Source organism: Jaculus jaculus, chromosome 14 (assembly GCF_020740685.1).
Source record: "Jaculus jaculus isolate mJacJac1 chromosome 14, mJacJac1.mat.Y.cur, whole genome shotgun sequence".
NCBI lineage: Eukaryota > Metazoa > Chordata > Mammalia > Rodentia > Dipodidae > Jaculus > Jaculus jaculus.
Genome location: NC_059115.1, coordinates 7,669,751 through 7,693,573, shown reverse-complemented (window position 1 = coordinate 7,693,573; position 23,823 = coordinate 7,669,751). Strand labels below are relative to the sequence as shown.

At 52.4% G+C, this 23,823-nt stretch overlaps 1 protein-coding gene across 3 annotated transcripts in view; it reads left to right on the top strand.

Moving 5' to 3' along the window:
• Positions 1-23,823, top strand: part of Slc8a2 (solute carrier family 8 member A2) — a 42,866-nt gene that overhangs the window by 4,388 nt on the left and 14,655 nt on the right. For 2 of the 3 annotated variants that reach the window (XM_004672777.2, XM_045134287.1), the window contains exons 2-4: positions 289-979; positions 9,859-10,526; positions 18,106-18,528. In XM_004672777.2, coding sequence (XP_004672834.1) covers positions 305-979; positions 9,859-10,526; positions 18,106-18,528 — 1,766 coding nt within the window. In that variant the 5' untranslated portion in view covers positions 289-304. Of the gene's footprint in view, positions 1-288; positions 980-9,858; positions 10,527-18,105; positions 18,529-21,492; positions 21,627-23,823 lie in introns of those variants that run through there. The other variant, XM_045134288.1, reaches the window with a different exon arrangement.

The window sequence follows — 23,823 nt, the reverse complement described above, 5'->3', positions numbered from 1 at the left end:
CCCAGCCCCTCACTGTGGGTTCTAGACAAGCTTTCTATAGCTGAGCCACTAGCCAAAGCTATGTTTTTATTTATTAGAGAGAGGGCCTCTTGAGAATGCAAGAGAACTGCAGACACACTATTTTGTGCATCTGGCTTTATGTTGGTACTGGGGAATTGAATCAGGCCTGGCAGGCTTCGCAAGCAAGTGCCTTTAGCTGTTACACCATCCATCTCCCCAGCCCTCCAATCTGCAGCTTCTGATGGGAAAGTGTTTGATCCTCTCACTTGATTCTCCTTCTTTCCCCAGGACCACAGCACTCCCCATGGCTCCCCTGGCCTTGGTGGGGGTTGCACTCCTCCTGGGGGCGCCCCCATGCTCTGGATCAGCCACCCCAACCCCCTCCCTGCCACCTCCTCCGGCCAATGACAGTGATGCCAGCCCAGGCGGCTGTGAGGGTTCCTACCGCTGCCAGCCAGGGGTACTGCTGCCCGTGTGGGAGCCCGACGACCCGTCCCTGGGGGACAAAGCTGCACGGGCCGTGGTCTACTTTGTGGCCATGGTCTACATGTTCCTGGGCGTGTCCATCATCGCTGACCGCTTCATGGCATCCATCGAAGTCATTACGTCCAAGGAGAAGGAGATCACCATCACCAAAGCCAACGGGGAGACGAGCGTGGGCACCGTGCGCATATGGAACGAAACGGTGTCCAACCTCACGCTCATGGCCTTGGGCTCCTCCGCGCCCGAGATCTTACTGTCAGTCATCGAGGTCTGTGGGCACAACTTCCAGGCCGGGGAGCTGGGCCCGGGCACCATTGTGGGCAGCGCTGCCTTCAACATGTTCGTGGTCATCGCCGTGTGCGTCTACGTCATTCCGGCTGGCGAGAGCCGCAAGATTAAGCACCTGAGGGTCTTCTTCGTCACGGCTTCCTGGAGTATCTTTGCCTATGTTTGGCTGTACCTCATCCTTGCGGTCTTCTCACCAGGTGTGGTCCAGGTGAGTACGGACGTGCTCAGGTGTGGGTCTGGCTTGGAGTGCTTGGTTCATGCGGTCACAGAACCCGTGTTCACACCTGAGACTGCCGGACATGGTTGTGCAAGTCACACACTGTACACGGAGATCAAACCAAAAGGAACAAGCCGAGGATGGGCACCGAGGTGGGAGAGGGCCACTTCCCACGGTGCCCACTCAGAAGGCACCTTGGAAGTCTCCCAGTGGCGGTGGGTGGGCTGGTGGAGCCCGTCATCTGTGCGACAGCGTGCCGCGGATGCCCACGTAGTTACCCATGATTGCTGCCCTCTGCATAATTTATTCCGGCTTTTCCAATCGGACGTCTTTCATTTGCATAATTCATAATTCATAGACCGGCCTTGTTGTTTGTGAATCAGTTGAGGCGACTTGGTGCCATTAACATACTTTACCCATGGGCTGAGCGTGGCCACAGCTGCATAATTTAGCTCCGTAGTGTCCAGAGGAGCAGCGGCAGTTTACATAACTCATTCATTATTCATAACTGGCTTCTGATGTCGAGACAAGTCATGCTGCTTGGTGTAATGTATACTCCCATCCAATTCAGCGTCGATACTAGCAAAGCCCAGTGTCCACTTTGGGTAATGTAGTCCAACACTGAGGCAAAAATCCAGACCACATCCCCACAATCCTTTACATCTCCTACGTCCAGCAGCTCAAACCTGCACACCCTATGGTCTTTCTTTACATTTGGTTAATTTATTTCCCACAATTCCACAACTGTCACTCTATTTGCATAATTTATTCATGGGCCTGGCCTAATTTGTTCGTGTGCATGCATAATTTATTTGTGGGTGCCCAAGATTCATTCACACTTGTGTGTAATCTGTTAATGCCTGTCAGGTCTTGCCAGTGAATAGTTTTCTTCTCAGGAAGGCTAAAACTGAGAGAAAACATATAATAATGCCTTATGAAGCCTGGCAAGGCAACTCATGCCTATAATTCCAGCACTCCAGAGGTTGAGGTAGGAGGATCTTCGTGAGTTCCAGGCAAGCCTGAGCTATACAAAGTGAATTCCACCCGTGGTGGCGCACGCCTTTAATCCCAGCACTTGGGAGGCAGAGGTAGGAGGATCACTGTGAGTTTGAGGCCAGCCTGAGACTACATAATGAATTCCAGGTCAGCCTGGGCTAGAGCAAGACCCCACCTCGAAAAATGAAAAAACACACACAAAAATGAGTTCTAGATCAACCTGGGCTAGAGTAAGATTCTGCCTCAAAAAATAAAAGAAAATGCCTTATGGGTGACTTATGGGTGATGCAGAAGGCAGAACTTGGGCCTCAGAAATCTCAGGGACTAGCCAGCCTAGTGACTCACACCTGTAATGCCAGCATTTGGGAGGCCAAGGCAGGAAGATTGTGAGTTTGAGGCCATTCTAGGACTTGCTGACCATCCAGTCAGCCCTAACTGCTGAGCTACAGGCCAGCCTGAGATTACACCGTGAATTCCAGGCCAGCCTGCACTAGTGAGACCTTATCTCGAAGAACCAAAAGAAAAATACAAAAAGTAGACAGAGTTCCTGAGGGAATGATTCAAGGTGGCCAACACGTATATGACATGCACACATATATGACTATATGCACACACAAATGCATGTATATGCAAGCACACGTACATGCATTAGAAGGACGGAATTTGCAAGGCGTGGTGGCGCACGCCTTTATTTCCAGCACTTGGGTGGCAGAGGTAGGAGGATCACCATGAGTTCGAGGCCACCCTGAGGCCACATAGTGAATTCCAGGTCAGTCTGAGCTGGAGTGAAACCCTACCTTGAAAAAAAAAAAAGAATCAAGAAAACAAAACAACAACAACAAACCCCACAGCACTGAGGCGATCTCTGATTATCCTGAAAAGTCTTTAGGGCCATGAATGTCCAGTGGATGTTCTGAAGGGAAGCAGAACATGGAGCCTTCTGTATGTTGTGGGTCTGTCTCAGTTGTCACCAGGCCGAAGCCACATCCTTCTCCTCCCTGGGGTTTTCCCTTCCCCATCCAAAGGCATCCCCCCTCCATGGAGACCAGAAGGTACCTCTGTCCCCTCCAGGCATGAGTGCGTCCACACACACATTCACAGTGGGTGCACTGCCAGGACACTGAGAAGCTGGCAGAACTACCTTTTATTTATATGCAGGAAGGAAATGAAGTCTGAGAGGCTGAGATTTTCCACTGATTAATGGAGACGCCCCCGCAATATACACAGCGCTGGGTTCTGTGAATGCCAGGGGAGAGAGTTCATCTTGCAGCTGAGACTGCACACCTCGCCTCTTTTCTGCCCTGGGTGCTCTGTGAGCCGTTTCTCTTTCCAAGTGTTGGTTTTTCTGGGAGCCATCAGGAAGCACAGTGGTCAGGGGATCCGGTGATGGGATCTTTTTATTTTGGTTTATGAAACTAATTATTTTTATTTTTTTTCCAAATTTTTATTAACAACTTCCGTGATAATAAAAAATACCCCATGGTAATACTCTCCCTCCTCCCCCACCTTTCCCTTTTGAAACTCCATTCTCCATCATACCTCCTCCCCATCTCAATCAGTCTCTCTTTTAATTTTGATGTTATGATCTTTTCCTCCTCTTATGATGGTCTTGTGCAGGTAGTGTCAGGTGCTGTGAGGTCATGGATATCCAGGCCATTTTATGTCTGGAGGGAGCATGTTGTAAGGAGTCCTACCCTTCCTCTGGCTCTTACATTCTTTCCTCCACCTCTTCCACATTCGACCCTGAGCCTTGGAAGGTGTGATAGAGATATTGCAGTACTGAGCACTGTGGTCATTTCTTTCCATGGTGATGGGATCTTAAGAGATTTTTTTCCTCCCAGATTTTTTTGTTTTGTTTTGTTTTTCAAGGTTGGATCTTACTCTGGCCCAGGCTGACCTGGGATTCACTATGTAGTATCACGGTGGCCTCAAACTCAAGGTGATCCTCCTACCTCTGCCTCCTGAGTGCTGGGATTAAAGGCGTGCGCCACCATGCCCGGCTCGAGATGCATTTTTAAGAGACTTCTGGGGCCATACGATTAGAAGTTCTGTTCCATATTTTCTTTTTGTTAAGTTGCTTTTTATAAAAAAGCATTTTTTATTTATTTACTTGAGACAGAAAAAGAGAGAGAGAGAGAGAGAGAGGACAGAATGGGTGCTCTAGGGCCTCTAGCTGCTGCAAAAGAACTCCAGATGCATGTGCCACCACCTTGTGCATCTGGCTTATGTGGGTCTTGGGGAATTGAACCTGGGTCCTTTGGTTTTGCAAGCAAGTGCCTTAATCACAAAGCCATTCCTCTAGCCATAATTTGATTTTTTTTACTATACATATTTTTTACTGACAGCTTCCATACTTACAGACAATAAACCATGATATTTCCCTCCCATCCCCCACTTTCCTCTTCACAAATCCACACTCCATCATATCCCCTCCCTCTCCCCATTAATCTCTCTTGTATTTTGATGTCATTGTTTTTTCCTCCTATTATGATGGTCTTGTGTAGGTAGTGTCAGGCACTGTGAGGTCAAGAATATTGAGGCCAATTTCTATCTGGACAGTTGCTTTGTAAACAGTCCTACCCTTCTTTTGGCTCCCACAATGGACCCTGAGCCTTGCAAGGTGTGATAGAGATGTTTCAGTGCTGAGCACTTTTCTATTGCTTCTTTTCAGCACTGTCGTGCATTTTGGGTCATCCCAGTGGTTATCGCCTTCTGAAAAGAGAAGCTTCTCTAACCAAAAGGGAGAGAAGCATTAATAGATGGGTATGAACATTAAGTCAAGAGCTTGCAGGGCAGTTTGGTGAGCATACTATCCATTTAGCCAGACAGCAGACGTTACACTCCTCAAGCTCATGACCTCCCCCACCATAGACCTTTGATTAGGTTTTCAGTACCAGGCATGTATTCCCTCCATGGAGCAGGCCTTCAGTCCAATTAGAAAGTGGTTGGGGCTGGAGAGATGGCTTAGTGGTTAAGCGCTTGCCTGTGAAGCCTAAGGACCCCAGTTCGAGGCTCGGTTCCCCAGGTCCCACATTAGCCAGATGCACAAGGGAGCACATGTGTCTGGAGTTTGTTTGCAGTGGCTGGAAGCCCTGGCGCGCCCATTCTCTCTCTCTCCCTGTATCTGCCTCTTTCTCTCTCTGTCACTCTCAAATACATAAATCTTAAAAAAAAAAAAAAAAAGATAGAAAGTGGTTGGTTTCCCCCATAACAGACATGCCACTGTTGCACCAGATTTTGGTCTGACTGGCCAAACTTTGGACTTGCAGTGTCTGCTATTTTCACTACTGATGTCTTTGTCTCCTGTAGGGCTGCACGGTGGGGTGCTGCTTTTTCCAGCCACCAGCTGGTCTACAGGGCTGTTGTTTTCAGCTCAGCCTCAGGTTGATTTCTCAGTGACCTTGCAGCCCAGGCGTGTGGAGTCTTCAGCAATAGGGTCTTACCATCTATTTGTGGTGGGAAACGAAGAGCCTTGGAAATAGCTTGTAACTCTGGCGGGGGGGGGCATCAGGGACCTCCCTGGCCAACAACTCACTGGAAGGTATGCCATCCCCAGCACTGAGATTTTTCTAGTAACAATCTATGGCTTCTAGGTGTGCCATTATCCAAAAAAAGTAGGTTTTCATATGGCATGTTCACAATGTCCTGAATTTTGATTAACCCTCCCACCACCCTTCCTTTACTCAATCTCTTCCCCTGACATCACTTAGGCCATTCCACCCCCTAGCAATCTGTTCATCTACATACATATACACAATACCATCCCCTAAGCCTTCCCCTCTCCTCTGTCTCTTATAGCCCTTTTCTAACTTACTGGCCTCTGCTACCAATTTTTTACTCCAACTCTCACACAAGTCTGAACATTTGTAGCTAGGATCAACATATGAGAGAGAACATGTGACATTTAACTTTCTGGACCTGGGTTAACTCACTTTAATCCTTTCCAGATCCGTCCATTTCCCTGCAAATTTCATAATTTCATTTTTCTTTACTGCTGAATGTACCACATCTTTGTTATCCATTCATCAGTTGAGGGACATCTAGGCTGGTTCCATTCCCCATTTTTCTTCTTTGTCTTTTTTTTTAAAGTTATATTTATTTATTTGAGAGAGAGAGAGAGAAAGAGAGAATGGGCATGCCAGGGCCTACAGCTACTGCAAAGGAACTCCAGATACATCTGGCTTTTGTGGGTCCTGGGGAGTTGAACCTGGGTCCTTTGGCTTTGTAGACAAATGTCTTAACCACTAAGCCATCTCTCCAGCCCTGTTCTTTATCTTTAATAAGAAAGACAGCATGTGAGTATGTGCCTATCTCCCCAGCAAGATGGTAGGAGCTGGAAAATGCTTCCTGTGTACTCAGGTTACCAACAGACTGGGTCTGGGCCCTCACTGCCTAGAATTCATTCTCTGGTGGATTCTAGACAAGCTTTCTATAGCTGAGCCATGCCCCCAGCCCCTCACTGTGGACTCTAGACAAGTGCTCTACATTGAGCCACGCCCACCAGCCTTTTAAAAAGTCCTTTAAGCATTTTAAAAAATTATTTATTTATTTATTTATTTATTTATTTATTTATTTATTTATTTATTTATTATATAGAGAGGGATAGATAAAGTGAGAATGGGTGCATCAGGGCCTCTAGCCACTGTAAACAAACTCCAGATGCATGCACCACCATGTGCTTACATGGGACCTGGAGAATTGATCCTTAAGCTTCACTGGTGAGTGCCTTAACCGCTAAGCCATCTGTCCAGCCCTCTTTTATCTTTTTTTTTTTTTTTTTGGTTTTTCGAGGTAGGGTCTTACACTGGTCCAGGCTGACCTGGAATTAACTCTGTCATCTCAGGGTGGCCTTGAACTCATGGCAATCCTCCTACCTCTGCCTACAGAGTGCTGGGATTAAAGGCGTACGACACCACGTCCGGCTTTCTTTTTAGCATTTTTAAAAATGCTTTTTGAGACAGGGTGTTGTCGTCTGGTTCACATTACTGGTAAAAATCACCCAACCAAGAGCAGCTTCTGGGAAAAAGATTTATTTTGGCTTATAGCCTCGAGGGGAAGCTCCACAATGGCAGGGGAAAACGATGGCATGAGCAGAGGGTGGACATCAACCCCTGGCCAACGTAAGGTGGACAATAGCAACAGGAGAGTGTGCCAAACACTGGTATGGGGAAACTGGCTATAATGCCCATAAGCCCGCCCCCAACAATACACTCCCTCGAGGAGGCGTTAATTCCCAAATCTCCATCAGCTGGGAACCTAGCAGTCAGAACACCTAAGTTTATGGGGGACACCTGAATCAAACCACCACACAGGGTCTCCTTTAGTTGCCTAGGTTCCAACTCACTGCTCTTCTGCCTCTATCTCCCCAACTGCTGGGATTGAAGACCTGCTTCCACCATGATTGCTCCTCTCACTTTCTTTTTTTTTTTTTTTGAGGTGGGGGCTCACTCTAGCCCAGGTTGACCTGGAATACACTATGTAGTCTTAGGGTGGCCTCGAACTCACGGCACTCCTCCTTCTGCCCTGCAAGTACTGGGATTGCAGACCCACACCACCATGCCTGGCTCACTTCATTTCTTGAATGTTCCCTCAGGTACCAGGAGCTGGCATTGCTGAGTGCTGGGGATGCACAGACTCCATTCCAGCCTTGGTTTAAAGACCACTGAGCTGCGGGTTGCCCTTCCGTATGAAACCAGGCTGTCTTCTCTGAATTTTCCTGTCTTTAAAAAAATTAAGTTAATTTATTTATTTGCAAGCAGAGAGAGGGAGAGAGATACAAGAGAGACAGACAGGGAGAGAATGGGCACTGCAAATGAGCTCCAGATACATGCACCACCTTGTGCATCTGGCTTATGTGGGTCCTGGGGAATCGAACCTGGGTCCTTTGGCTTCATAGGCAAATACCTTAGTGGCTAAGCCATCCCTCCAGCCCGGATCTCCCTGTCTCGATCTGGCCCTCAGGAGTGAACTAGTGCATGGATGCTGCTGGCCTCGAGCTGATGAGCTAGACTTATGCCTCTTTTAGAGTCCATCCTCTCTCCGAGAACCACACACAATCTATGAAAGGAGCGCGTGTCAGGGGCTCTGGTCACTGTTGGCAGGGTGGGGTGGTGCGGTGGAAGAAAGTGGTGAGCAGAGATGGAATCTGAAGATGGATGGAAAAGCGCAGACATTCCAGTTTACCGGGAAAGGGTGGATGGGGACAGCGGCAGGAAGGAACACAGGCTGGGGCCCTTGACAGGCTGGGACCACAGGTGGGGACATCTGTTGCTTGGTGGTAGCCAAGGATGTCTGGGTTTCTGTGACATAGGCAGAGAGGTGGTGTCCTCTGCACGTTGGACAGATGAAGGGATGGATGGGTGGGGGGGAGGGTGGATGGATGAGGGAGCGGTGGGGGCTGGGGGGCTTGGCGGGAGGGTGGGTGGATGAGGGAGGGGAGCACGAGGAAGGAGACAGCCTGCTAGCACATGCCCATGCAGACACTCACAGTGCTCTCTGGAGAAAAGGACAGAGAAAGAAAAACCGTGCAGACTCTCATAAGGGAGAGAGATGGGAATCTACAACTTACTTTTGATGTTTTGGTTTTCCGAGGTAGGGTCTCACTCTAGCTCAGCCTGACCTGGAATTCACTATGTAGTCTCAGGGTGGCCTCAAACTCATGGTGATCCTCTTACCTCTGCCTCCCGGGTGCTGGGATTAAAGACATGTGACACCACACCCAGCTTCAATTTTTAGTTTTCATTTGTAAGGAGAGAGAAAAGAGAGAGGCGAGAGATGGGGAGGGAGAGTATGAGTGTACCAGGGCCTCCAGCCACTGCAGATGAACTCCAGACACATGCACCACTTGTGCACCTGGCTTTATTTACATGTGTACTGGGGAACTGAACCCAGGCCATTAGGCTTTGTAGGCAAGTGCCTAAACCACTGATCCATCTCTCCAGCCCCCAATATTTCCAAAGAAGGACTTGACGACAAGGCAGCAAGAATGAGAGGGAAAGAAAAAGGAAGAGAGGCAGAGAGGTGGTGGCAGAGATGAAGAGAGAAAGAAAGCAGACTGCGGAAGATGGAGTTCAATAGGAAAGGGGAGAGAAAGAGGGGCTGGAGGTGAATGAGTGTGTTGGTAAACGGATGATGGATGAATGTATGGGTGGATACATGAATGAGTGAGTGGATAGATGGATGGTTGGGTAGACAAATACATGGTTGGATGCAGGACTGGGTGAATGGGTGGGTGGAGACATGCATGGATGTGTGGGTGTATTGATGGATAGACAGTGGATGGAAACAGGTGTGTGGTTGGATGGATATGTGAATTGGTGATGGTGGATAGATGGGTATCTGGGTGCATAGATGGATGGATGGGAACACGGATGGATGGGTGAGTAGTGTGTTGATAGGTGAGTGAATAGCTGGCTGGCTGGCTGGGTGAGTGAATGGGTGAGCTGGAGGAATGCGTAAGTGGGTGGAGAGCTCAGGGGAGGTAGAGAGGAGAGGAGAGGGAGGAGTGGAGGGAAAGAGACAGAAGAAAGACAAGCGGGGGGAGGGGGAGATAGAAGGAAGTGGTGCACACCTTTAATCCCAGCACTTGGGAGGCAGAGGTAGAAGGATCCTTTGGGCTCACGGCCAGCCTGGGACTACAGAGTGAGTTCTAGGTCAGCCTGGGATTAAGTGAGACCCTACCTCGAAAATGAAAAAAGAAGGGGGGGGGAAGGGGGAAAGACAGAAGGGACAGAGACAGAAAGAGGAGGATAAGAGAGGGGGCGAGGCAGAGAAAGGGAGAGAGAGAGGGAGACGGAGGGAGGAGACGGGCCGAGGCTGGGTGGGGAGCTCGGGGCTGCAGGCCGGGTGCTGACCCTCCCCCCGCCTCCCCGCAGGTGTGGGAGGCCCTGCTGACCCTCGTCTTCTTCCCGGTGTGCGTGGTGTTCGCCTGGATGGCCGACAAGCGGCTGCTCTTCTACAAGTACGTGTACAAGCGCTACCGCACCGACCCGCGCAGCGGCATCATCATCGGCGCCGAGGGCGACCCGCCCAAGAGCATCGAGCTGGACGGCACGTTCGTGGGCTCCGAGGCGGCGGGCGAGCTGGGCGAGCTGGGCCCGGGCTGCGCCGAGGCCCGCGAGCTGGACGCCAGCCGCCGCGAGGTCATCCAGATCCTCAAGGACCTCAAGCAGAAGCACCCGGACAAGGACCTGGAGCAGCTGGTGGGCATCGCCAACTACTACGCGCTGCTGCACCAGCAGAAGAGCCGCGCCTTCTACCGCATCCAGGCCACGCGGCTGATGACCGGCGCGGGCAACGTGCTGCGGCGCCACGCGGCCGACGCTTCGCGCAGGCCCGGCCCGGCCGACGGCCCCGGCGGCGACGACGACGACGACGGCGCCAGCCGCATCTTCTTCGAGCCCAGCCTCTACCACTGCCTGGAGAACTGCGGCTCCGTGCTGCTGTCCGTCACGTGCCAGGGCGGCGAGGGCAACAGCACCTTCTACGTGGACTACCGCACCGAGGACGGCTCGGCCAAGGCGGGCTCCGACTACGAGTACAGGTGAGGCCCGGCGCGGGGCGGGGAGCTCCGGCTGTGAGCGCGCCTGCATTCCCGGCGCTCATTGCCACCTAGGGGAGAGAGCCCGGCGGGATTCCCGCTGCCCGCTGCCTCCGCCGCGGGAGATCTGGGGCTGGAAGCAGCTAGGCGTTAGCTGGAGTGATCAGAGCAGGGAGGGGGAGTTGTTCCTTTGCTTTCAATACTGGGGATGGAACCCAGAGCGTCCTGCAGGCTAGGCAAGACCTTCATGTGAGCCACGCTCCTCACTGTGGATCTAGACAAGTGCTCTACCCCTGAGCCCCGCCCCCAGCCCCTCACTGTGGGTTCTAGACAAGTGCTCTACCTCTGAGCCACGCCCCCAGCCCCTCACTGTGGATCCTAGACAAGTGCTCTACCCCTGAGCCACGGCCCCAGCCCCTCACTGTGGGTTCTAGACAAGTGCTCTACCTCTGAGCCACGCCCCCAGCCCCTCACTGTGGGTTCTAGACAAGTGCTCTACCCCTGAGCCACGCCCCCAGCCCCTCACTGTGGATCTAGACAAGTGCTCTACCTCTGAGCCACGCCCCCAGCCCCTCACTGTGGATCTAGACAGTGCTCTACCTCTGAGCCACGCCCCCAGCCCCTCACTGTGGATCTAGACAAGTGCTCTACCTCTGAGCCACGCCCCCAGCCCCTCACTGTGGATCTAGACAGTGCTCTACCTCTGAGCCACGCCCCCAGCCCCTCACTGTGGATCTAGACAAGTGCTCTACTTCTGAGCCACGCCCCCAGCCCCTCACTGTGGATCCTAGACAAGTGCTCTACCCCTGAGCCATGCCCCCAGCCCCTCACTGTGGATCTAGACAAGTGCTCTACCTCTGAGCCACGCCCCCAGCCCCTCACTGTGGACTCTAGACAAGTGCTCTACCCCTGAGCCACGCCCCCCGGCCCCTCACTGTGGGTTCTAGACAAGTGCTCTACCTCTGAGCCACGCCCCCAACCCCTCACTGTGGACTCTAGACAAGTGCTCTACCTCTGATCCACGCCCCCAGCCCCTCACTGTGGATCTAGACAAGTGCTCTACCTCTGAGCCACGCACCCATCTCACTGTGAGTTCTAACTGTACCACTGAGCTATATCCTCAGCCTATCTAGTGAAGGTTTTCTTACCCAGAGGAACCAGGCACTCCTTGTTGCTTCAATATGTGTATGGTGTGCCAACTGCATGATTCTTGTGGGTGATGTATAGGCTGATGATGGTGCCCCAGAGAGATGAGGGACTCATGCTGCTTTGCATCATGGCCAGTTACCTGTGGCTCCTGGTGCACAGACGTGCCTTTTAAACAATCACAGCTTTGCCACTGGGAGAGCAAGTCTCCCATATGCTGGAAGTAACATTTATCCTGTATTGGCATTTATGATTCCAGGAAAGAAGACTCAGATTTTCTCTCTAACATTCACATTATCTATAACTCTTTCTTTTGTGTGTGTGTGTTTGATTTTTTCCAGACCTGGAATTCACCCTTTCACTCTGTAGTCTCAGGGTGGCCTTGAATTCATGGTGATTTTCTTACCTCTGCCACCCAAGTGCTGAAATTAAAGGCATGCACCACCACACTCGGCCTATACTTATTATTTTTAATAGTTTTTTCTTTCGTTCATTTATTTTTGTGTGAATTATGTGTGGTGTGTGTATGGGCATGCACGTGGGCGGGGGCAGAGGCCAGAGAACTCCGGGCATCCTCTGTGGCTCTTCCATGTTGTTTTCTTGACACAGAGTCTCTCTCTGAGCCCAGAGCTGCTGTTTTTGGTCAGACTATCTGAGAAGCAAGCCCCAGAGACTTTCCCATCTCTACTTCCCCTGCAACTCCTGTCACCTTGGATGGCTCAGTAGTTGCAGCTGACAGTTCCGCAGTGGTGGGATGAGCATCCAACGAAGCACAGTCATGTGGGAGGACGGGATTTAGTTCACGCTTACAGTTCCATCAATGGAAGAAGCAGAGAGAGAAACTGCCACTAGCTAGCAAACCCCAACAAGTGGCTGGCAGGGACCTTGCCAGTGCACAGGCTTTGGGCTGGACCTCAGCACCCGCCCCCAGTGACTCCTCCTGTGGCCCGGTGACAGGACATACTAAGCTTAATAAAACACCCGAGTCTGTGGGGTGGGGGACATACATTCAAACTACCACAGCAGTTAAAGGTGCTTGCTTGCAAAGCCCAGTGGTCCAGTTTCAAATCCCCAGTACCAACATAAAGCCAGATGCAAAAAGTGACACATGCATCTTTTGCAGTGGCTTGAGACCCGAGTGTGCCCATTCCCTCTCTCTCTCTTTTCTTTTTTCTTTCTGGTTTTTCCAAGGGAGGATCTCACAGTAGCCCAGGCTGACCTGGAATTCACTATGTAGCCTCAGGGCAGCCTTGAACTCATGGTGACCCTCCTGTCTCTGCCGCCCGAGTGCTGGGATTAAAGGTGTGCACCACCACGCGGCTTTTCTGTGCTTGAAAGTACATAAATAAATATTATTAACCCAGGTTCGATTCCCCAGGACCCACATAACCCAGATGCACATGCACATGAAGTTCGTTTGTAGTGGCTAGAGGCTCTGGCATGCCCATTCTCTCTCTCTGTCTGTCTCTCTGCTCTCTTTCTGCTTGCAAATAAATACATTTTTTAAAAAAAATATTTATTTGGGGGGGGCATATAGAGAACAGGAGTACCAGCACACCCTAGCCACACTGCAAATGAACTCCAAATGCATGCACCACCTTGTACATCTGGCTTTACATGGATATCGGGGAGTCAAACCTGGGTCCTTTGGCTTTGCCGGCAAGTGCCTTAACCATTAAGCCATCTCTTTAGCCCTTAAAAAGAAGCACTGGCTTTTCACCAGTCTGCCCTGGCAGGTTTCTGATAATTGCAGCATCACCTGTTTCAACGATAGACAGTGTACATACTCTCGTATTTACTGCATGCTGGGCTCAATTCAATATCATTGCCTGTATAGTGATGCACACCAGTTTTGGCCAACATAACCTAGTATTGCATCTCAGATTTCCTCAAGGCTGGACAGTTGCTGGTGAGGATGACCAGTGTTACTTTGTCTTGTGTGAGCATCTTCAAAGTCAGTTTGTGCCCCAGCCATGGACTTTCTACTTCTCGTAACAAGTTGGAGCCTGGAGTTGAGGGACTCCAAAGACCTTCTCCTCTCTTCTTTGCAGCCATCATCTCTGGCCGTAGATGTGGGATAGCCCCCAGCCAACAGCAGCCACCAAGATGGCTGGGGAGTGAGAAAGGAAGGTGTTCCCACAATGCAAAGCTCTTCCTAGCTCAGACCATATGCTAGGGCCCTTGTTTTGTTTTCCCTGAGCTAAGGTCTCACTCTAGCTCAGGCTGACCTGGATCTTACTCTGTAACCCTTAGCTGGTCTCAAACTCATGGTGATCTTCCTACCTCAGCCTCCTCAGTGCTGGGATTAAAGGTGTGTGCCACCATGCCCAGCTTCCACCTTTATTTATTTATTTTTTTGAGACAGAACATGTGTGTGTGTGTGTGTGTGTGTGTGTGTGTGTGAGAGAGAGAGAGAGAGAGAGAGAGAGAGAGATATGGATGGATGGATGGATTGGCATGCCATGGCCTCCAGCCACTGCAATTGAACTCCAGACACATGCATCACCTTGTGCATCTGGCTTACATGGGTACTGGGGAAGTGAACCTGGGTCCTTAGACTTTGCAGGCAAGTGCCTTAACCACAGAGCTATATTACCATCCCCTCTTTTTAGATATTTTTTTTCTTTATTTGAGAGAGAGGTAGATAGAGAAAAAATGGGCATGGCAGGGCCTCCAGCCACTGGAAACTCTAGATGCATGTGCCCCCCCCCATGCATCAGGCTTATGTGGGTACTGCGGAATGGAACCTGGGTCCTTAGGCTTTGCAGGCCAGTGACTCAACTGCCATCTCTCCATCCCAAGATTTTTTTCTTTTTGATTTTTTTGTTTTGTTTTTATTATTTTATTTGAGAGCGACAGACAGAGAGAGAGGCAGATATATAGAGAATGGGCACACCAGGGTCTCCAGCCACTGCAAAGGAACTCCAGAAGCATGCGCCACCTTGTGCATCTGGCTTATGTGAATCCTGGGGAATCGAGCCTTGTACCGGGGTCCTTAGGCTCCACAGGTCAGAGCTTAACTACTAAGCCACCTCTCCAGCCCCAGATTCTTTTCTTTAAAAATTCGTTTGTGTGTGTGCATTTGTGCATGCACATGTGTGCATTCTAGGGCCACTCACCACTGAAAACGAGCACCAGGGGCTTGTGCTACCTTTGCACCTGGTTTATGTTGGTTGCTTGGGAATTGAACAGGCTTTGCAAGCAAGTGTTTTCAACCCCTGAGCCATCTTTTCAGCTCCAGGGTGGCTAAGATTTGAACACTGACTTGTAAATGTCACATAGGAATTTTTGTTTTCTTTTACTTGAGATAGGATCTGGCTCTGTAGCACAGGCTGGCTTTGAACTTGCAATCCCTCTATCTCATCCTCTACAGTGCTGGAATTATACACGTGAGGACATGCCCAGCTTAGTTTTGCGGAATGTTTCTCCTCTACTGCATCCCCACAATGCAGTGAGGTAGCCATCACGATTAGCTCTATTATACAGCTGTAGACATAGGTCAAAGGGCCCCAGCTGGACTGCTAGAAGTCACACAGATGGCTCCGTGGCTGAGCTGGGCTAGCCACGGTCAACCTGGGGAATGGAACCTGGGTCCTTAGGGTTTGCAGGCAAATGCCTCAACTGCCATCTCTCTACCCCAAGATTCTATTCTTAATATCTTGTTTTGTTTTTATTATTTTATTTGAGAGTGACAGACAGAGACACAAAGAGGCAAATAGATGGAGAATGGGCATGCCAGGGCCTCCAGCCACTGGTCAACCTGGCAGGAAGCCACCATGGACAGTGTCTATTAAACTAAGAGCTGTGATAGTGCCCTCATCGCTTTACTCCAGATCTTACCTCCTGGTTCAGTAGAACCCTGGGGTGCCTCTGTCCCTTCCACTGAGAGATTCTTCTCAGAATCTTTGTATAAAGATGGCCAGAGAAATAATAGGGAACACTTTCTACATGCAGACATTCCATCAAGGAGCTGCTGAGCTCTTCACCTGTGGAGTGGGAGGGACGTGGGGGAAAATGTGAAGGAGGTTCAAGATTCATTTACATCTCAGTCTGGGTCGGAATGTAGGTCTGTGTACTGCACTTTCGTAGAATCCATCAGTGAAGGGCTGGGGGTGTGGCTCGGTGTTAGATCACTTGTCTAGGATCCACAGTGAGGGTCTGGGTGTGGCTCAGAGGTAGAGCACTTGTTTGGATCCATAGAGAGGGGCTGGGCATGGCTCAGAGGTAGAGCACTTGTCTAGATCCACAGTGAGGGGATGGGGCCGTGGCTCAGAGGTAGAGCACTTGTCTAGGATCCACAGTGAGGGGTTCGTGCGTGTCTCAGAGGTAGAGCACTTGTCTAGGATCCACAGTGAGGGGCTGGGGGTGCAGCTCAGAGGTAGAGCACTTGTCTAGGATCCACAGTGAGGGGCTGGAGGCGCAGCTCAGAGGTAGAACAGTTGTCTAGAACCCACAGTGAGGGGCTGGGGGCGTGGCTCAGAGGTAGAGCACTTGTCTAGAATCCACAGTGAGGGGCTGGGGGCGTGCCCCAGAGGTAGAGTACTGGTCTAGAGTCCACAGTGAGGGGCTGGGGGCGTGGCTCAGAGGTAGAGCCCTTGTCTGGAATCCTCAGAGAGGGGCTGCGGGCATGGCTCAGTGGTAGAGTGCTTGCTTAACATGCATGAGGCCCCGACTCTGTCGTCATTATAGCAAATAAAACAATAACAGAGAATACCCATCTTAGTCACACGGACATCCATGGCCCTGCCAGAATGTGCCCACTCACTGTCCTCTTATGTCCCTCCCCCATTCCCGTTACAGAACATCACGTAGGTATCTCCGAGAATCGGTGGCAGCTCCCATCCCTCCTCTGCTCTAGAGCCGCCCATGGTTCCCATGTGACTCAGTAAAAAGCTGAAGTCTTCCTCGTGGCCGCTGAGGCCCCGTGAGGTCTGCCCCTCTCCTGCTGCCCTGCCATCTCTCACCCTGTCTGAGCTACAGCTGTACTTGGTTCCTGACCATCCTCAGCATGCCAAGCCAGCTCTGCCTCAGGACAGCTGCCTTGCCCACTCACTCTACCAGGCTTGGCTTCCCCAGTATCTCCAGGCTCTCTCCTCATCAATCACTCCTGGCACCATCACTCAGGAGGCTGAGGTGAAAGGATCACTGGGAGGTTCAGGCCAGCTTGTGCTAGAGTGAGATGCTGCAGCAAAAACAATGAGAAGGGAGCTGGGGACATGCCTTGGCGATTAAAGATGCCATCTTGCAAAGCCTATTGGCAAGGGTTTAATTCCTTAGCCACCCACATAAAGCCAGATGGGCATTTGTTTGCAGTGGCAAGAGACCCTGGGCACCACATACAAATAAATAATTACTTAAAAAAAAATACTCGTCTTAGGGCTGGAGGGATGGCTTAGCAGTTAAGGCATTTGCCTGCAAAGCCAAAGGACCCAGGTTCGATTCCCCAGGACCCACGTTAGTCAGATGCACAAGGGGCACAAGTATCTGGAGTTCGTTTGCAGTGGCTGGAAGCCCTGGCACGTCCATTCTCTCTCTCTCTCTCCGTCTCTGTCAAATAAGTAAATAAAAATATTTTATAATAGAAACTTCCTTGGGCTTGACAGATGGCTTAGTGGTTAAAGCACTTGCTCATGAAGCCTAATGACCCAGGTTTGATTCCCCAAAACCCACATAAGCCAGATGCACATGATGGCACATACATCTGGAGTTCCTTTGCAGTGGCTAGAGACCCTGATGCACCCATTCTCTTAAGTAGATAATTAAATAAATGCAAGTTTAAAATATTCAAACTATTCTTCCTCCATTCCCTCACTTATTTTAATTCAAAACAGGTAACAAATATTATACATGAGTTTCTTGTTAAATATTCTTATTATTTACTTCTGTGCAAGGAGAGGAGAGAGAGCTAAAGATCAACAGATAAATAGGTGCTGCAGGACGTCTTGCCACTGCAAACCAACTCCCAGACACAGTACATCTGGCTTTACCTGGGTACTGAGGAATTGAACCCTGGCCATCAGATTTGCAAGTGCCTTTAACCACTGAGCCATCTCTCCATTCCCCCTAAGTTTCTTCAACAAAAATTTGCAAAACCCAGGACCTGTGAACTGGACTCCAGTCTAGTTATCAGACTGCCTACTATCCCTGGGCAGCTACCCAGGGTATTCAAATCCACGCTGAGGTGTGAGTGGGTTGGACAGGATCAAAGCCCCCCCCCCCCCCCCCCCCGCCAGCCCTGGGCCTTTGCAAATACAGTTCCCTTTCAGGAGTGTGCCCACCCCCTAGGGTGCACCTTTCTGCTCCAGGCCACCTTCCCTGGCCCCACTGGATCACTGCCTGTTCAGAGCCCGCCCCTAGTCCTCCACCAGGGAGAGCGCTCAGGTGCCCTCCTCCAGCCCAGGCCGCTGACGGCCTCCTGTCCTCCCTCCCGCCGCAGCGAGGGCACGCTGGTGTTCAAGCCAGGCGAGACGCAGAAGGAGCTGCGCATCGGCATCATCGACGACGACATCTTCGAGGAGGACGAGCACTTCTTCGTGCGCCTGCTGAACCTGCGCGTGGGCGACGCGCAGGGCATGTTCGAGCCCGACGGCGGCGGGCGGCCCAAGGGTCGGCTGGTGGCGCCGCTGCTGGCCACCGTCACCATCCTGGACGACGACCACGCGGGCATCTTCTCCTTCCAGGACCGCCTGCTGCACGTGAGCGAGTGCATGGGCACCGTGGACGTGCGCGTGGTGCGCAGCTCGGGCGCGCGCGGCACCGTGCGCCTGCCCTACCGCACGGTGGACGGCACGGCCCGCGGCGGCGGCGTGCACTACGAGGACGCGTGCGGCGAGCTCGAGTTCGGAGACGACGAGACCATGTGAGCAGAGAGCCGCGCGCCCGCGGGGGACCCGGATATGAGGGGGGCATCGGGCGGGGCGGGGCCTGCCAGAGAAAGAAAGCCATTGGGTGGCTAGGCTCAGGGGGCGGGGCCTGACGTGGGCGGAGCCTGAGGAAAGGGAGGAGGATGGACCTCGGGAGGGGGCGGGGCCTGTGGAGAGAAAAGTTGCCTTGGCACAGGGGCGGGGCCTGAGGTGGGCGGAGCCTGGGAGAGGCGAATGTGGCGCTTGAGAAGTAGATCTGGGCCATGGAGATGGGGTGGGGCCTCGGGAGTGGGCGGGGCATGCCGCTAAAGGGAAGTTTCCTGGGAAAGGGGTGCAGCCTAAGAAAGGAGACGCGGGGCTTGGGAAACGGAGCTTGGCTCTGGCGACGGGGCGGGGCCCGTAAGGGGCGTGGCCACGTAAAAAGTTAGTGGGGCACAGGGGCGGAGCCTGGGGTGGCCGACCTCAGAAGGGGGGACGCAAGTGGTGCGGAACTTGAAGGGGCGGGACCTCGGGAGGGGGCGAGGCCACACCCAGAAAGGGAAGTTGACAGCGGCGGGAGCCAAAGGTGGGCGGGGCCTGGGAAATGGGCGGGCCCTGAGAGGCAGCGCCGCGCTCCAGCAGCTTGGCTGCGTAGTGGGCGGGGCCTCGGAGGGCCGAGAGGGGAGGTGGGCTGGGCATGGGGGTGGAGGTCCAGGTGGGCGGAGTCTGCCGAAGGAACAGAGCCTGCGAAAGGAGGCGGTCTGTGACTGGCTGAAAGGTGGGCGCAGCTGCGTGGACTAGGCAGAGCCTTGGAAATGGGGGGAACTTGGGTGGAGGCAAGGCCGAAAATGGAACTTACCTGGGTGGGCCGAGAGGGTGGAGCCTCCAAAGGGTTCAGGGCTATCACACTGGGAGCTGGGAAGTGCCTGGGTAGGAGTCTTGGAAGGGGTGGGGCATAAGCCTTGGAAAAAGGTGAAACTTAAATGGGGGCCATGCCAGAAAATGGTACTTTGACTACACAGTAGGTAGGTCCTGAGGAAAGGGCGGGGCCATACTTCAGAAACAGATGTGGGGCCGGATGTAGTCGCGCCCGCCTTTAATCCCAGCACTTAGAAGACAGAGGTAGGAAGATCACCGTGAGTTCCAGGCCAGCCTGAGACTATGTAGTAAGTTCCAGGTAAGCCTGGGCTACAGCAAGATCCTACCTGGAAAAACCAAGTAAGAAAGATAAAAGAAAAGGGAAAAGAAACAGATGTTGGATGGGGGAGAGGGCGTGGCTGTGGAGGCGGGGCGGAGCCTTGGGACCTGCAGGGGAAAGATAGTTGCCTGGGTTCAGAGAGGTGCACCCTGAAAAAGGGTGGTGCCTGTGAGATGGTCTTGTGTGGGAGAGGATGCGTGCCTATGAAGAATGATTGAGGCTGTGTAGAGAAAGGATTCTTGCTGGTGGCCCACTGGTAGGAAATTGCTGAAGAAACAGAGGCAGGAGGATGAGGAGTTCAAGGCCAGCCTAGGCTAGACATGAAAAGAGAGAAAATTAAAAGTTGGGCGTGGTGTCACACGTCTTTAATCCCAGCACTCAGGTGGCAGAGGTAGGAGGATCGCTGTGAGTTCAAGGCCAGTCTGACACTACATAGTGAATTCCAGGACAGCCTGGGTTAGAGTGAGACCCTACCTCGAAAAACCAGAGAGCGGGGTGGGGGGAGAGGGAGAGAAGGGCTGGCAAGATGACTCACTGGTTAAGGCGCTTGCTGGCAAAATCTAAGAGCCAGGGTTCACGATTCCCCAGTACCCATGTAAAGCCAGATGCACAAAGTGGCACATGCATCTGGGGTTTATTTGCAGCGGCTAGAGGCCATGGTGTGCCCATTCTCTCTTCCCTCTTCTCTCCTTGTCCTTGCAAATACGTAAATATTAAAAACAAAAAAACTGGGCATGTGGTGGCGCACACCTTTAATCCCAACACTCAGGAGGCAGAGGTAGGAGAATCGCTGTGAGTTCGAGACCAGCCTGAGAATACATAGTGAATTCCAGATCAGCCCTACCTTGAATCCCCCACCCCACAAAAAAAAACAAAGAAAAGGAAAAAGAAGGAGTGGGGTCTTCCTCGTGGGCGGGGCTTCTGATGAAGCACCAGGTTAACCCCAGGAGACCTAAGGCAAAGCCAGCTAAGGGGGGGTGGCGGCATGGAAGCTGTGGGTGGGAGGCGGGCTGGACACAGATATTCACGCAGACCGTGTCGACGGCAGAGGGACAGCATCGCTGCCCGGCCGCCCCCTCAGCCTGCTCCAGGCCGCGAGCTCGGTTCTCCTTGCCGCCCCCGCAGCCCGCGGTCTCCGTCCTCCCGCCGCCCACGCGCCTCCTCCTGAGCCTCGGCTTCTTCCGCCCTGCGCGTCCCTCCACCCTGCCCGCGGCATCTCTGCGAATCTGGGTCTTCCTTAGTCTGGCTCTCGGCCCCCTTTCCTCCAGCATCTCTCTCCCTCCGCAGTCCTCCGTCGGGCTGGACCGCGTCCTAGTGTGGGGGTCGGGGCATGGACGCCCCATCCCAGCCCCACCTCTCACGCCCAAGAGGCAGGGGGATGGGTAGACTTCTGTCCTTCCGTCTTTACGGTCCTTCTCGTAGTCTAACTCCTGTCCTTGCTGCTGCTGCTGCTGCTGCTGCGGTCCCGTGGGCCTCCTCCTCCCCCTCGCGGCTTCCCCAGCCTGGGACACCCTCCGTCCCCCGCCTCCGCCCAAACTTCCAGCTGTGGCTCCGGGAGACAGAAAACACGAGGCTAATTAGCGATTGGGGAAACACATCCTTCCTCTGACGGGCAGGCGCTAATTAGAGGCGCTCCGAAACAACCAGGCAGGAGGGGAGGCCTGGGCAGGATCAACACAGAGATGGGTAGCAGCGAGAGGGGCCCGGGAGAGGCAGGGGTGCAGGACGCAGGGAGGGTGGGAGACGGCGTCACAGATGCTCAGAGACAACGCAGAGACGCGAAGGGAAAGGAAGGACACGAATGCATTCAGAGACGGAGAGGAATAAAGACAGCATGGAGCGCTGGAGAGGTTACTCAGTGGTTAAGACGCTTGCCTGCAAAGCCTAAGGACCCACTTTCGATTCCCCAGTACCCACGTAAGCCAGATGCACAAGGTGGCGTGTGTGCCTGGAGTTCGTTTCCTGTGGCTGGAGGCCTTGGCGCACCCATTCCTTCTGTCTCCGTCTCTCTCTATATCTGTCTGTGTGTGTGTGTCTCAAATAAATAAAAAATTAACAAGACAGCATAGAGGAAGAGACTCGAACCAGGGAAGAAAAGAGGGGAGGCAGAATGGGAGAGACTAGGTCTAAGACCAAAGCCTTTGAGGGGCTGGGGGAAAGCTACCTCCTCCCTGTCTCTCTGCCTCCCCCTGTTGGGTTTCTCCTCCTGCTGGGTTCCCTGAACGTTCACCTGTCAGGGCACTGCTCGACATGGATGCCATCACGTCAGCGTGTGTGCCAGCATATTGTGGCGTTTCTGCGAGGCTAGCGACGGCGTGTGTGTGTGTCCGTCCCTTTGTTAGTATGTCACTGTGTTGGTAGCTGTCTGCTTGACAGGGTGAGGCGTATACACGGCCCAGGGTGTCTTGGGAGACGCCCTCCCCCAAACTTGCTGGTGCCATGGTTCAGCACCGCGGACAGCACCTAGCCCGCACCCGGGGCCCGCCAGGGGCCACCCTTTCTTCTGAATTACAGGCAACTACAGAATACCTTTAAGCCCAGCATGGTGTCACGTCTGTAACCTCTACAGGCAGTAGGATTGCTGTGAGTCCAAAGCCAGACTGAGCTAAAGAGTGAGACCTTGCTGCGTGGGTGGAGGTAGCCTGGAATAGTGGCACCAACCCTCGATCCCAGCACTCGGAGTTGGAGTGTAGGAGGATCACCGTGAGTTCTAGGCCAGTCTGAGCTACGTCAGCCAGAGTGAGACCCCCCTCCTGGAAAAAAATAGGGGCCCTGGGTAGATGGCTCAGAGGTTAAAGTGCTTGATGCACAAAGAGCCCACACAAGCGCTGGGTAGGTGTGGCATCCCACCTGGAATCCCAGCCCTGGGGAGGCGGAGGAAGAGGATCTCTGGGTGAGGTGGCAGTTAGAGTAGCTGAATCTACCAGCTCTGGGCTCGAGTGAGAGACTCTGCCTCAGTAAAAAGGTGCAGAGCGATCAAGGAAGACACTCTGTCAAACTCTGGCCTCCACACACACGTGCACCCACACACATACACACGCCGAAACAAGTGGGAGGTGTAAGATGATTAGTCATCAAGCCTGTGAGATGCCCATGTTTAACTGGGAGTGGTGACACGGGCCTGTGAACCCAGCTCCGGGGAGGCTTGCTGGCTAGCTAATCTAACTGAACCTGAGACCTCCAGGTTCAGGGAGAGGTGCTGTCTCAAAAAATAAGGTGGACTGGGCATGGCGGTGCACGCCTTTGATCCCAGCACTTGGGAAGCAGGGGTAGGAGGATTGCCATGAGTTCTAGGCCACCCTGAGACTGGGTAGTGAATTCCAGGTCACCCTGGGCTAGAGTGAGACTCTACCTCGAAAAACCAAAAAAAAAAAAAAAAAAAAAAGTTTGACTGGGGGATAGTTCAGTGGATAAACTACTTGGTGTGCAAACATGAGGGCCTGAGTTTGAATCCCCGGCACCCACATGACATACCGGCCAGGAGGCAGATGCCTATCACCCTAGGGGAGGTGGAGACAGGAGGATCCCCAGGGCCTGCTGGCTAACTAGTCTAGCTGAATTGGTGCACCTTGGCTTCAGTGGGAGAGTTTGTTTTCTTCTTTTTAAAAAATATTTTATTATTATTTATTTGAGAGAGAGAGAGAGAGAGAGAGAGAGAGAGAGAGAGAGACGCGTGCAGATAGAGAATGGGTGCACCAAAATCTCCAGCCCCTGAAAACAAACCCCAGACACAAGCACCACTATGTGCATCTGTCTTTAGGTGGGTACTGGGGAATTGAACCTGGATCCTTAGGCTTTGCAGGCAAGTGCCTTAACCGCTAAGCTATCTCTGCAGCCTGAGTTTTTTCTTTTTTCAAGGTAGGGTCTCACTTGAACCCAGGCTGGAACTCACTCTGTAGTCCCAGGCTAGCCTTGAACTCACAGTGATCCTACCTCTGCCTCCCATGTGCTGGGATTAGAGATGTGCACCACCATGCCTGGATAAGTAACAGAGTTTGTCTAAGAAAGAAAGTAAAGAAGGAAGGAAAGAAAGAAAGAAAGAAAGAAAAAGAAGAAAGAAAGAAAGACAGGCTGGCTGGCAGGAATGCTCAGTGATTAAGGCGCTTGCTGGCAA